The sequence below is a fragment of the Rhinoderma darwinii genome, chromosome 2 (assembly GCF_050947455.1).
Source record: "Rhinoderma darwinii isolate aRhiDar2 chromosome 2, aRhiDar2.hap1, whole genome shotgun sequence".
Taxonomy (NCBI): Eukaryota; Metazoa; Chordata; class Amphibia; order Anura; family Rhinodermatidae; genus Rhinoderma; species Rhinoderma darwinii.
In genome coordinates this window covers 208,893,857-208,908,740 of record NC_134688.1, presented here as the reverse complement: position 1 = coordinate 208,908,740, position 14,884 = coordinate 208,893,857, and the positions used below count along the sequence as shown (strand labels likewise).

The 14,884-nt window shown below is 40.4% G+C and overlaps 1 protein-coding gene across 1 annotated transcript; it reads right to left on the bottom strand.

Moving 5' to 3' along the window:
* Window positions 1-8,038: 8,038 nt before the first annotated feature.
* Window positions 8,039-14,584, bottom strand: NFKBIZ (NFKB inhibitor zeta). Its single transcript, XM_075852803.1, has 12 exons — window positions 14,316-14,584; window positions 12,861-12,988; window positions 12,590-12,617; window positions 12,336-12,433; window positions 11,572-12,251; window positions 11,262-11,367; window positions 10,729-10,875; window positions 10,507-10,570; window positions 10,247-10,404; window positions 9,710-9,820; window positions 9,222-9,389; window positions 8,039-8,765 (listed from the first exon to the last, which is right to left on the bottom strand). Exons 1-12 carry the CDS (start codon window positions 14,521-14,523, stop codon window positions 8,712-8,714), a joined length of 1,950 nt encoding a protein of 649 aa, XP_075708918.1. The 5' UTR covers window positions 14,524-14,584; the 3' UTR covers window positions 8,039-8,711.
* Window positions 14,585-14,884: the final 300 nt, after the last annotated feature.

Sequence of the window (14,884 nt, the reverse complement as noted above, 5' to 3'; positions counted from 1 at the left end):
CACATACTGACAGTCTCCAACCATCGCTGACAGTATCGCACCGTGTAGGGACACATTCTCCTGACAAGGGGAATAGTAACACTTATTTGTCTATCAGTCCTGGACTGCACAAAGACTTTGTGAAATACAAGGATTTCCTATAATAAACATGTCAGTAGAGATGACAGATTGTCTATAAATCTAGTGACTCACAGGTGACGACGTAGTTTTTTTCCTCTTCTCCATCCAGTCCAGACTTCATGACGACTTTTCCCGGCCATGACCCATTTCTGCAGAATTTGCCACTCAGATGTCTTTGGCTCCTCACTTTTCTAACATTTCCACACCTATAAACAAAGATAATATTATCATGGTGCCACACACTGTGCCCCTAAATATAATAGCACCAAACACTGCGCCCCTGAATAAAATAGTACAAACACTGTGCCCCTAAATATTATAGCACCATAGACTGCGCCCCTGAATATAATTGTGTCAAACACTGTAGATAGCACCACACAAAGCCCCCTGTAAATAGCGCTACACAGTCCTCCCCCTCTGTAAATAGTATCACATAGCCCTCCCCCTCTTGTATATAGTGCTACACAGCAATCCCCCTTAGATATAGTGATACACAGCGCTCCCTTCTATATAGTGCTATACAACAATCCCCCCTTGTATATTGTGCTACACAGCGTCTCCCCCCTTGGACCTGCAGCTCTTGTAATTGCTCAGTATAATGTCCCCCGTAGCTGCCCCCACAGTATAATGCCCTTCATAGCTGCGACACAGTATAATGCCCCCATAGCTGCGACACAGTATAATATCCCCATAGCTGCTACATGGTATATTGCCTCCATAGCTGCGACACAGTATAATATCCCCATAGCTGCGACACAGTATAATGCCTCCATAGATGCGACACAGTATAATGCCTCCATAGCTGTGACACAGTATAATGCCCCCATAGCTATGACACAGTATAATGCCCCCATAGCTATGACACAGTATAATGCCTCCATAGCTGCGACACAGTATAATGCCTCCATAGCTGCGACACAGTATAATATCCCCATAGCTGCGACACAGTATAATGCCTCCATAGCTGCGACACAGTATAATATCCCCATAGCTGCTACACAATATAATGCCTCCATAGCTGTGACACAGTATAATGCCTCCATAGCTGCGACACAGTATAATGCCCCATAGCTGACACAGTATAATGCCCCCATAGCTGCGACACAGTATAATGCCCCATAGCTGACACAGTATAATGCCCCATAGATGTGACACAGTAAAATGCCCCATAGAGGTGACACAGTATAATGCCCCCATAGTTGCGACACAGTATAATACCCCCATAGCTGTGACACAGTATAATGCCTCCATTGCTGTGACACAGTATAATGCCCCCATAGATGTGACACAGTATAATGCCCCATAGCTGTGACACAGTATAATGCCTCCATAGCTGCGACACAGTATAATGCCCCATAGCTGACACAGTATAATGCCCCATAGATGTGACACAGTAAAATGCCCCATAGAGGTGACACAGTATAATGCCCCCATAGCCGACACAGTATAATGCCCCATAGCTGACACAGTATAATGCCCCATAGCTGACACAGTATAATGCCCCATAGCTGACACAGTATAATGCCCCATAGCTGACACAGTATAATGCCCCATAGCTGACACAGTATAATGCCCCATAGCTGACACAGTATAAGGGTATGTTCACACGGCCTATTTACGGACGTAATTCGGGCGTTTTTGCCCCGAATTACGTATGAAAATAGCGCCTCAATAGCGCTGACAAACATCTGCCCATTGAAAGCAATGGGCAGACGTTTGTCTGTTCACACGAGGCGTAAATTTACGCGCCGCTGTCAAATGACGGCGCGTAAATAGACGCCCGCGTCAAAGAAGTGACCTGTCACTTCTTTGGCCGTAATTGGAGCCGTTATTCATTGACTCCAATGAATAGCAGCGCTAATTACGGCCGTAATTGACGCGGCGTTCAAGCGCCTGCACATGCCGGTACGGCTGAAATTACGGGGATGTTTTCAGGCTGAAACATCCCCGTAATTTCAGCCGTAACGGACGCCCTCGTGTGAACATACCCTAAGGCTGGGTTCACACGACCTATTTTCAGGCGTAAACGAGGCGTATTATGCCTCGTTTTACGCCTGAAAATAGGGCTACAATACGTCGGCAAACATCTGCCCATTCATTTGAATGGGTTTGCCGATGTATTGTGCAGACGACCTGTAATTTACGCATCGTCGTTTGACAGCTGTCAAACGACGACGCGTAAATTGTCTGCCTCGGCAAAGAAGTGCAGGGCACTTCTTTGCAACGTAATTTGAGCTGTTCTTCATTGAACTCAATGAAGAGCAGCTCAAGATATACGAGCGTCACAGACGCCTCGTATATTACAAGGAGGAGCATTTACGGCTGAAACGACGCAGCTGTTTTCTTCTGAAAACAGTCTGTCATTTCAGCCGTAAATGACAGCTAGCGTGTGAACATAACCTAAGGGTATGTGAACACGATAGCAGGCATTTACGTGTGAAAAGACAGACTGTTTTCAAGAGAAAACAGCTGCCTCGTTTCACACGTAAATGCTCCTCCTCGTAATATACGTGGCGTCTGAGACGCTCGTAAATCTTGAGCTGCTCTTCATTGAGTTCAATGAAGAACGGCTCAAATTACGTTGCAAAGAAGTGCCCTGCACTTCTTTGCCGAGGCAGTCAATCAGCGCGTCGTCCTTTGACAGCTGTCAAACGACGACGCGTAAATTACAGGTCGTCTGCACAATACGTCGGCAAACCCATTCTAATGAATGGGCAAATGTTTGCCGACGTATTGCAGCCCTATTATCAGACGTAAAACGAGGCATAATACGCCTCGTTTACGCCTGAAAATAGGTCGTGTGAACCCAGCCTAATGCCCCATAGCTGACACAGTATAATGCCCCATAGCTGACACAGTATAATGCCCCATAGCTGACACAGTATAATGCCTCCATATGTACGTACCTAATAAAAAAGAAAACATAATTACTTACCTATCCCGGTTCCCACGACGGTGGGGGATGCTTCTCCTCCTCTGCACTGTGCTGTGAGTGACTCCGTGCAGACAGGCGCGATGACGTCACTACATCGCGTCTGCCTGCACCGAGCCGCTCACGGCAGAGTGAATGCTGGGGCGAGGCTCCAGCATTCAACCCAACTGAATCTGCGTCCTGCGGACGCAGATTCAGTTGCAAGCTGGCAGCGCTGCATAGTTTTTGAAGTTTGTGTGCGGTTCGGGCCGCGATGGGTCCCCTGGCAGCCTCGGGCCCCGGGCGACCGCCCGAACCGCCCATATTATAATCCGCCATTGTGTGTCCTTTTTCAACCGTACTATGTAACTATGTAAGGTTACTTTTTTTTTTAGCTGGTTCAAATTCCAGCTTATAAACCTGAAAAGCCAACTGACAAAAACGTTAAGGCTGATGCCTTATCTCGTTCTTTTGACTCCGAAGCTCAAGTTCCAGAACCACAATATATACTTGATCACAGTTGCATTATGAGTAAAGCACCTGCAGAAATTCTTTGTACTCCTACTGTAAAGAATTTTGTACCTTCAAATCTTTGTGATTCATCCTAGAGTACGAAAAACATTAGATCTTGTAGCTCATCACAATTGGTGACATTCCATGTCCTGAGACATCAAAAAAATGTTGCCGCCTGTTCCACCTGTGCACAAAACAAACGTTCTCACCAAAGACCGGCAGGCCAGCTTCTTCCTCTGCCTAATACGGATTCTCCTTGGACTCACATCTCCATGGTTTATTTTACAGATTTGACCACTTCTTCAGGCTGCACCGTAATTTGGGTAATTGTGGAACGCTTCTTGAAGATGGCACATTTCATTTCTCTTCCTGGTCTTCCTATTGCTATTCATTTTGATATTCTGTTCCTCAAACATATTACATTGCCTTCGGCATATTGTGTCTGACAGAAGAGTTAAATTTCTCTGTATGTTTTCTAGATCACTCTGTAAGTACAGTAACTTAACGTAAAACTGGATTTATCCTCTGCTTATCGCACTCAGTCCAATGGACAAGTAGAATGCATGAGCCAAATTTTGGAAAGTTCTCGTAGAAATTTTGTATCTCCTCTTCAGGATGATTGGACTAATCTTCTTCCTTAGACAGTTTGCCTATTATAGCAATTCTAGCGAATCCACTCAGTCTTCTCTATTCTTTTTGGGTTATGCCTGTAATTCCTCTTCTGGGATCCACTTTCACTGGCGTTTACGCCCCGAAAACCAGCTGAAAATACAGAATGTGAACATAGCCTAAGAGATATGCTGATAAGAACAGCAGAATTCCTCCTCGGTTTCGTCCTGGAAACAAAGCGTGGCACTTATCGAAGCATATTTGTTTGAAGACTCCTTGTTTCGGATAGCACCGCAATTCTTGGTTCCATGTGTCATCCTAAAACAAATCAACCCAGTGCCCTACAGACTTAGTCTTCCCCATCCATTTTGATCCCTAATTTTTTTCATGTCTCTTCTCAAGCCCCTGGTTCTAGACTGGTTTACCAAGAAGACTTCTCATCCACCTTCCTTCTTCTCTGGTCCTGAAGCAGAATTTGTAGTCAACAAATTCTTGGATGTCAAGAGGACAAGAGGCAAGCTCTTCCTCCTTGGGGACTATAAGAGTCACATTCCTGAATATAAATCTTGGGAACCTGTGGAGAACATTTAAGACCGCGGTCTTCTTAAAAAATTTTGTCAGCAGTTCTCTTACAAACGTAAGAAGGGGGTATTGTAACGGCTTCTCCCCGCCACCAGATAGCCGCCTTATTCCAGTGTCTTTATTTATCTGGGCGATGCCATGCAATGCTACTGCCCGTCCTCCGGCTGTTGGCTTCCGTCGCTATCCTCCAGCTTCTGTTCACGGTCGTAATGTGCAAGTGCACTGACTTCTTTCCTTTTAAAGGGCCAGCACACGCCACCGAGCTTTCCCACTTTATTTAAACCCCTCCTTCCCACTACTCTTTGCCTGATCTTAGTTTCCCTTGCTAGTCAGTCTGTTGTCCCTGCTGATATACTGCTATTTGAATTACGAGTTGTCAACCTTTGCTTGAACTTGATTTTGCCCAGACCGCCCCCTGCCCTGACCTCCTTTTTTCTGGTTGTTGACCCTGCACCTAGTGGTTTTTATACCTTTTCTGTGCACGTCAGCCGTTGCCAACGGAGACTACTCTTGGAGTAGCGACCTGGGGACATCAGTAGCCAAGTCCACATCTCCAAATGGAGGTTAAAGGGTGAAGACCTGGTATCCCTTAGACTCCACTCCCCTGCTTAGCTCCACGTCAAATCCGTTGGCAGCCCAGGGGTTTCACACCAAACTCTGGAGCCCCAGTGGCAGACGCTCATCTATATGGGCCCCGTGACAGTATAACATTAAAAAAAAGTCAAATATTTTGCTAAACAAAATGGTTGGTGAAGCCAGAGAAACACCTGTGCAACTGGGCAGGAACCTGGTTTAAAGGACAAGCTGTTGAAGGGGTCAAGTATGCAAGCACATATGGATTCTTTGTGGATAATTGAGGAAAGACGACGAGTCTTCTTGGAACTATGAATTAGTTAGTCGAGAATATGGTCATTAGGAAGCAGAATAGACAAGGAATTGTTTGAAACCGCTTTAGCACTTTAGGGATAGATAAATCTTTAGAATATTAATACTGCCAAGACAGCATATGGGCAGCTTGGACCATTTGTAAAAATCTTACGTTTCTGAAGTCAAGAAGTGGGAAATCTGGGGTTTCTGTCCCTAAATATTTGCGAGCTGGGTTACCATTTAAATTAACAGCAGAGTTTGAATTCTGGGAGAGTTCCAATAGCACCTAAACTTCCAGGGATGATCCTACTTTCCTATGGATCACGTCCAGGATGAACAGTCAAACTCAAAGGGCTATGTTATGACAATGCCGATCAGTAATTTGGGAGGAACATTCCCACAATGAGAGTTATACTTGCCTGGTTTGGATAAAACTATATAAGAAAAGAAAAAATAAATAAAAATTAGCTCCACTAGACCGTACATTAAATGTCTTTAGGAGCAAAAGAGTTATGGTCTACCAGAATTCTAAAGGAATCTGGGAAATTAACACATTGGGTCCTGAGCTCTTGCCCAATTTCAGTTCACCTATGTCATGTGTAGGGAACATTGGCAAGGCAGAGATCTACGGTCATAATACAAAAGGTTCTTAAGATCTCGTGTGATGTTTTTTTTCACGCAGAAAAGCAGCGACCCGGTTAGGCCATACACTGTATTTATACAAGATGCTATTTTTACATGATTTTTCATGAACATATAAGTTTTAATGACATTGTAAGTCAGCAAATCTTTTCTAAAAAAATAAATGGGGCAGAAACACCATATTTTTCCTGAATAAGTTACGGTATTTTTCAGACTATAAGATGTACTTTTTGTCCTAGAAATGGTGCTGTAGGCATCCTGAAGTTATGCAGCTGCAAGTGTAAAAAGCAGGAGATTAAGCTCCTGCTTCAAAGGTCCTTGCAGTGCTTTGTAATGGAGTAATGGCTCTTGGGAGCTAGAAACGCGTCAGAGGGGACGGACGCTTTATGTAATCGGTCCACTTTATGTTGCTCAGTTTTTCCGCTGGCTATTCAAAATAAAGGAGATTTATTTTTACATTCCACAAGGAGTGATGATCTTTTCCTCCTGAATATTGCTCCTGTGGCGTGGAGATCGCGGCCTACTTCGTGCACCTGGGAGGGTGAGCTGACATTCCTACTTTTATTTACTGCTGTGTAATGGAAGCATTATGTCCTGTGCTGTGTGTAAAGAATCCCTGGGTAATCTGCTCACTGAACAGTCACATTTTACACACAGAAGTCTGTCAAATCTGACTGATCACTGAGCAAATAACCCAGACACCGTAAATCTGTGCAGGTACTGATTTGCAAGGACCTTCTAGCCACGCTCCCTCCTATGAACCCTCCTATGAACGAAGCAGCAGAGAGAGCAGATTCATCCCTATTAACTCCTGCCTCTCCACACCTCTTTCTGGTGAGTTCAGGGAAGGTGAGGGAACTATAGCTGCCAATATCTTGTATTTCTGTGGGTGACGTATTGGGGCACTGTGGCTGGCATTGTATTGGGGGCACTGTGGTACTGTATCTATAACTTATTGTCTGAATATAACCCAGGAAATGTACAGTTAAAGACAAAACCCATTTTCTCCTCTTTTATGCTATAAATTATGGGTGCATTTTATGGTCCAGTGCGTGCTATAGTCTGAAAAATACGCTATTTGTTTGAGTAAAGCAGGGAAAAATGTGTCAGTCAGAATGGTAAACAAAAACAGGTTTCTTGTGAACTATGGTGAGAACTGCTACTTTAGTGAAGAACTGAAGTACCCTCATTGTTAAACTAAAGCATCAGTGATCTACTCAGGACCAGTCAAAGATCTACTAGTAGATCTTGATCAACTGGTTGCCTACCTAGGACCTAAGTAGTAAAATATATTATCCTCTTAGCAGCCATTTAGTACACTAGCTGTGATGTGACTAAGAATATAAAGACTTGGAGAAGTAGGTTTGGATTTTTTTAAATTTAATTTTTAATATGGAATCTCACTGTGCTAAAGCCAATTCTGAATGAAGCTCTCAGATTTGTTAATAAGTGAAAAAGTTATCACTGAAGTTAACCCCTTCCAAACATACTAGAGAAACAAATAAAATAATTTCAAATGTAAAATTTATTACCTTTCTCTTTTTATACATTTAGAAATAAAAATATTACAATTTTTGTCTACAAGACATACTATAAATTTAAACATTTCATCTATAAATTTATAAGAAATACACTTAACAGCTGCCTAGTAATGCATATTAAGATAAAACAAAGGCAGAAAAAAACATTGGATAAGTCACACACTTCATCAAAAGTTTACATTTAGAGATAAAATTTCTTTAAAACACTTAAAAAAAAATTATATTTATATAATGTATATATATATATATATATATATTACATGCTTGATTAATCATAACAATGTATACAAACATACAAAATCGGTTTAAATATATTCAACTAAATATACTAATCATTATAAAAGTTCTTCATATTGCTTTTATAATTATTTATTTTAAAGTGCCATAATAACAGGGCACTGTATATATGAAAAGGGTTTAAGTACACACAATTGCTATATACTGTAGAACTATAGTCCTTCATTGTAGGTACATCCATCTAGAGATATATCCAATAAATTCTGAAGACTCTAATCAATTTGCACACGAAGAAGTAATTGAAGTCTTACTACATTTATCTATGTTCAAAAATTTAAGTAAAAAAAATTAATGTAAAAAAGAAACAAAAACAGAATGAACAGAAGGACCAAAGTTAACTTGGGGGTTGGAATGGTTTGCAGCCCCCAATTCCAGTTATATTTGTTAGTGGTTGTTTAAAGAATAAGATGAAGAAATATTGCTCTCCATTCACTACAGGAACAAGAGAAAAGAATTTGGAAGAACCAGAACTTTATTGGCGAGATGTAGTAGGGTCACTATATAATAGTGAACAATAACATATAGTTTCATAGAAACAAACTTGAATTTGCCCCTTACGTTGGACAAACCTATTTACATAATAAAGACAGCCTAACTGGCGTGAGTCTGAAAGTAGATTCCAAGGGAGCCTAATAAGATGGTAAACGTTGCTGCATTGCTTTTCCTTTGAGAACCCGTCTAATCTGAAAAATAGAAAAATTTGTAGTCTAAGAAAAAGCAAAAATGCAATGATTTACATTAATAAACCTGTCCAAAAAGCTTCTATGTACACAAAGTTTAATGCAGACCATTATTCTCAGCATAGTAGTCTATATTACAAGCACTTAAATATAAACATCATAATTATTATTTTTTGTTTTAAAGCATATATATATATATATATATATATATATATATATATATAAACATAGGGTTGCACTAATAGGAAAGTGGCAAAAAAATATATAACTTGGTGTTCCTAAATGTAATTTTTTTAGTGCATAACTATATTGAATTACAAATTGCTCACTGCCATTAAGTTACCAAATTAAATTATAAAACATATACAGGCAACAGATACTGTTCGGTAACAAGCAGAGGCATAGCCAAACAGAGTTTAGTCAGAATTTTGCATTTAATCATATTACCAAAAATATTACCTCTTCTCCTACAGCTCCATCAGAAACAAGGTGCACAGGTTGCTCATTCTCTAGGTTCCTAGCACTAGGGTCAGCGCCCTTCCTCATCAGTAGTCGCACAGCCCCTACATGGGCTCTTCTACTCTGTAAGCTTGCTGCAACATGTAATGCCGTGTTTCCATTGTAGGCCTGAAAGAAGAAAGAAAATATATAGCAAAAAAATGGCAGCACTCCAGCAGGTTCAGTGAAAGAGGTGGACTTAATTCACCTTGAAACATTTCAGCTCACTCAATAGAGCCTTTCGCAAGAGATAGATATATATATATATATATATATATATATATATATATAGATCTATCTTAAGAGCGGTTGACAGTTTAGAAACAATTCCCTTTACAAAAAAGGATATTAAAGTTAAATTTCAAAATGAAAACTGAACGCACACTTGATATAATGTTTACTCAAAGCGAAGAGTAATCAGAACCAAATAAAATACAGCTTACAATTACCTTGGAATTGATAAAATGCAGGCTGTTTGGCAACTCCAAGAAAATACTCATCAGTTCGAGGTTTGCTTCTTCACATACTAAATGTAGAGCAGTTCTTCCACTTTTGCGATCCTATAAACAATAAATGTAAGTGAGGCTTTACAACAATTCTTATTTCAGGATTAATGCTTACTGCCTTCAAGCTTTCTAATGAATCTCTTTCTCAGCACTGTCTGCCAAGCAGCTGCATGAATGTTTCAGCCATTGCCGTTGTGTGGCTTGCCAGATCTTCACACTGCTGTGAAAGCTTGGCAATGCCGATTATCAATATGTGCCACAGAGTTCTTCTTTAGTATGCCGAGTTGGTAAGATGGCCACTTGTACATTATAATAACGCTTAGGTAAATATATATTTTTAATGAAAGGATTCAGGAGAGGGCTTTGTAATTGGGGGCATGGAACTTAGTTACACCTTCCTATAGGAACTTATCTATTTATTTATTTTTTTACAATAAAGCCACTACGCGGTGCAGAAAAAGTGAGACATTAAAATCTTACTCTGGATTCTACTGAAGCTCCGATGTGAAGAAGTGTTTTAATGGTGTCAACCATAGCCTTATTCTTCATCACCAGGTCATCTGTTGCAGGTGTACAAGACTGCAGTTTCTGAACGACAGCATTGTGAGCAATTACAGCACAGTGCAATGGAGTCAGACCTATGTAGAACAAACATGTAACTGTTAGAAGACAAGCAAAATCAAACTGAATCAAAACAAAGTGTGTTATTTAAGTGACTTGACATAACATCATTAACGTACCATCATAATTAGTTGCATCCACATCGATGCACTGATTACCAGCGGCTACGCTTTTTTGTATTGCCTAAAAGTACATAAATGACAAGGTTAAAACTACAATAATATCTGAAATTGACTAAACATTGTACATTTGATAAAGGGGTTTTACAAATATTTTAATATTCTTCTAACATAGATATAAGGTATGTGATAGATTGTTTAGATCCAACAACGTTTACCCACCTGTAGCACTTGTAGGTATCCTTTTTCAGCACATACATGAAGTGGTGTACGTCCCCAGTGATCTGTAGTGTTGACTTGTGCTCCAAAACTAACCAAGTCTTGAACTATCAAATGTTGGTCCGCAGCTACAGCTACTTGCAAGGCACTCTAAAGTGTTTGAAAGGGAAAGTGTTAAACAAGGGAATAAGGAAACAAGACTATAATAAAAAAACAATGTCAAACTTGACAAGAAAGAACAAATTGATAAGAGCAAGTAGAGGTGGCAGGGTACACGAATACCACGCCACTGACAATGGACTTTGATTTCTATTATCTGAATGATAAGGAAAGCTGTAATGCCAGTGTCTACGTGATTATGGTTGCTGATTAACTTTGTAGACTTAATACTGCATTAGAAAGAGGAACTGCAGGCTGCGTGATACAACCTCCTACGTAAATGACCAAAAATGACAACCAGCAAAAAAAATAAAAAATATATATGTCAAGGAAATGTAAGAGTGACTTGCTACAACAATATCAAAAGGTTATTTCACCTGGTTGTTATGTTCTTTTATATCCAGCATATGGAGAGCAGCCATCTTCTGTGCAATTACATATGACAGAGCACGTCTTCCTTGCGCAACTGCAATGTGGAGGCATCTGCAAAAAATCCAGTGGAAGAGGAGTTAAAACACAACTATTTCACTAAACCTACTGCAATCCTATCAAGAAATACTATTACATGAAACCCAATTAAAACTAGTCTGCAGAAAAACCTATTCTATAATATTTTTTTTTTACATATACATTCATTCATAGCGTGAATCAGCTTTTATATGAAAACAAAATGCCAATTTTACTTACGTATCACCATCTGCATCTTTAGAGAGAAGTTGCTCATGGGTCACATTGGCCATTTTCTTTTCTTCTTGCTCTATCTGCCAATGAAAGAATGTTCTTCCAATTTGGAATGGGCTTGTCCGATTGACCTCTGTTTGGCACAATGGTGGGGAAACATTTGGGGAACACTGGACCGCATTAGGATTTAAAAACGAATTGCAAGGAGGATTTACAGGCAAGCCGAAAGCTGGAATGACTGACTCGGTAGGCATGTTTTCAGCTGTAATTTCAGTGGTGGATTCAATAAGAGACAGGTAGCTTTCTATGGCGCAATTCTCAAGGACATCACTAGTACAAAGGGCTTCTTGATAATTTTCGGTCTCAGCGTAACTGTTATAGTCCCCAGGATACTGTGGAGAAACATTCTGAACTTGAGGGACTCCAATTTGGTACTGATCATTTTTATGTGTCGGAGAACAACCATTGTATGCCTGAACGGCTTCAGCAGGTGGGAAGCTCTGAGCTGCATGTTGATAAAACTGTGTATGCATATTCCAGTCTACTCGCACAGTGTTCAAGGACACTGGCTGGGATTCATGTTTTATGTTTATTAAACTCAGCAGATCTGAATTTGAATCCCCACTCATCTCACTTTTTGTGGTATCATCCATGATGTCACCAGGGTTTGGGGTACTTGGTGGGGTCTAGGCAGAAAAGATACAAATTATATAACCACGTCCTAATAAAAATATTTATGTGTTACTATATTATGAAGAAAATTAATTTACCAAGAAAGAACTGGACTGATAGGGACAAGCTTTCTTTGCAGCTGGTGCATCCAGTATAAAATCATTGGTCCGTTTCTGGCTTAATATGTTCTTTAATTCTGAGAAGAAAATATATATTAATTAGACCTCCACTTGATTTGCGTATTAATAATTCTACTAATCTTATACGTGTCAATTAAACTAGCACCTGTTCTTATTCTTCAAATACAACAATTATAGAGAAAAAAAACATTAAGTATTGAGCATATACATACCAGTGTATGGTTCTTGTATTTTGAATGTCTAGCGAGAGAAAGAAAAACATGTAATCAGTATCTGGAACATATCTAAATGTTAATATCCAATCTCTAGGATAAATATCATTGCCTTCTCTTAAACACAACTAGCATTTACCTGGCTGGCAATGCTATACAGGTGAAATAACTTGAACTAAATTGACAAATGACTGCATCCTCTAAGTCACGTAGTGTAACCTGAACAGAAGAGGAAACCTCGAAGAAGCTAGACCAGATAAGGCAAATATACCTGGAAATCGTCTATTCCATGGCCCGGATTATTTCTCAACCGGGTAAGAAGTTCCCGCACAGAATTCTTCACTCGAACTCCCTGAAAGTTTCCCTTTGGTTGACGTCCTGCCCCACTGGCTTCTTCAGCTAGAAGTATAAAAACATAAGTTTTAAAAAAGGAAAACAAAAAAAAAAATTGCATGTACATTCAGAAATGCTATTAGCCTGAACAAACAGTAATTTTAAAAGTAACTACACGTAATCTATGTATAATGTGCGGAGAGAAAGCTGCCTTATTAATCTTTATAAAGTACAGTCTGAGGTTTAAAATTTTCATAAAAATGTTGTTTACCACAAATTCCATATTTATAAACTCGCTTATCACTTTAGAGTTGGTGAATATCGGGCATGATACCCCTACACATCGCTCTCCTGTACACACACACATATATATATATATATATATATATATATATATATATAAAATTATATTTACATGTTAAGATAAAGCCCAAAATCATAACCATCAGCTTGGATGCCAATGGCTCATCTGTAAATAAATAAAGTTTCAAAACTAGTGCCATACTTATAACCAAATAAGTCAGAAAGGCAACATTTAAGATGGAACAAAGAGAGACTGTTCTGAAGCAGAATGTCAATTTTTAAAAAGTTACAAAAATGGTTGTTACATACATTAAGAGTTGCGACTGTTTTAGTGAAAACATAATATATGATGTGGCAGGAAACTAGGTTCTATACTGACAGAGGAAACGCATACAGGGAATAACGACAAAAGCAAACCGGTTTATCGACATAGCTTGGGCACACCTTGACTACTCTCTGACGTCAATTGAACTGAATCCTAGCAACGAAAGTTTTATCAACTTTAACTGTAGAAGTGCCATCTGTTTTCAACAACCAGAACTTACTAAAAAATAGCCAAGAGTAGAGGAACTGCATTAAAACTGAACATAAACATGATTATGGTTATTATGACCCTGTTCACACGGTGGAATCTTTGCAGCGGAACCCGCCGCAGATTCCACCTCCCATTTATTTCCATGAGAGTTGGACACTGAAAAAAATCAGCTAGCGGGAAAAGAGAAGCACCCTGCCCGATCTTTCGTCAGAATCCGCCCGAACCTCCCATTGAAGTCAATGGCAGGAATAATTACGCACCGGATTTTGGGTGGGACACACCAAACAAAATCCGCCGTTTGAACTGACCCCAATGCTGCAAATAATAATGTACTAGTAAATACAAATAAACAAGCATGTCACATAACTATACTGCAGAAGAACAGAAATCACCAAAAGGGACTAGATAAGGCACCTGCACCCTACAGGCAACTTAAATGACCAATTTCTGAAAGTACCTGTACTACCACAGTAATATATATATATATACACACACACACACACATAATTCTATTTAGTGTAGACAATTAATGATCGGCTCCTATCTTTGCCTTACCCTTCTTGGTGCGGGGCCAGGAGGCGCTCAGGCTGCCTTCGCAGTCAGATGAGGGGGAGCAGGGGCCGGAGGAGATGGAGTGTGATGGAGAAGATGCGGTATCAGAACTGGGGGAGCCTCCATAGAAGTAGCCGAAGTTCATGGGGCTATTGATCCATTCTTGATCTAGAAACTCAGTGGAGTCCTCAATCACCCGTTCCATGATCATGACCGCCGTGTACAGAGGCTCTACTGTGCGATGCTATGACTACTACAGAAGCGCACTACACTTCTTGTTCTCATCTGTAGGTGGGAAATTCCGCGTCCGTTATGTATGACAGCTGTCAGCGCCTCACCCACGCTTTCCGGGTGATGACCAATAAGACGGCGGCGCCCTCGGCGCTTATTGGCTGTTGCTCAGGACTGTGTCGGGGGAGGGAGTATAAGGGCAGGATTTACGGGAATCAGAGAAGAGAAATTGCGCAATGTCACCCCGTTCTCACCACGGTGATAATCACGGGGGAGGGAGGCAGGCACGTAGCAGGAGCTGCTCATACGCCACAACTCGTCCAGCAGGAAGTTGTCTGCAC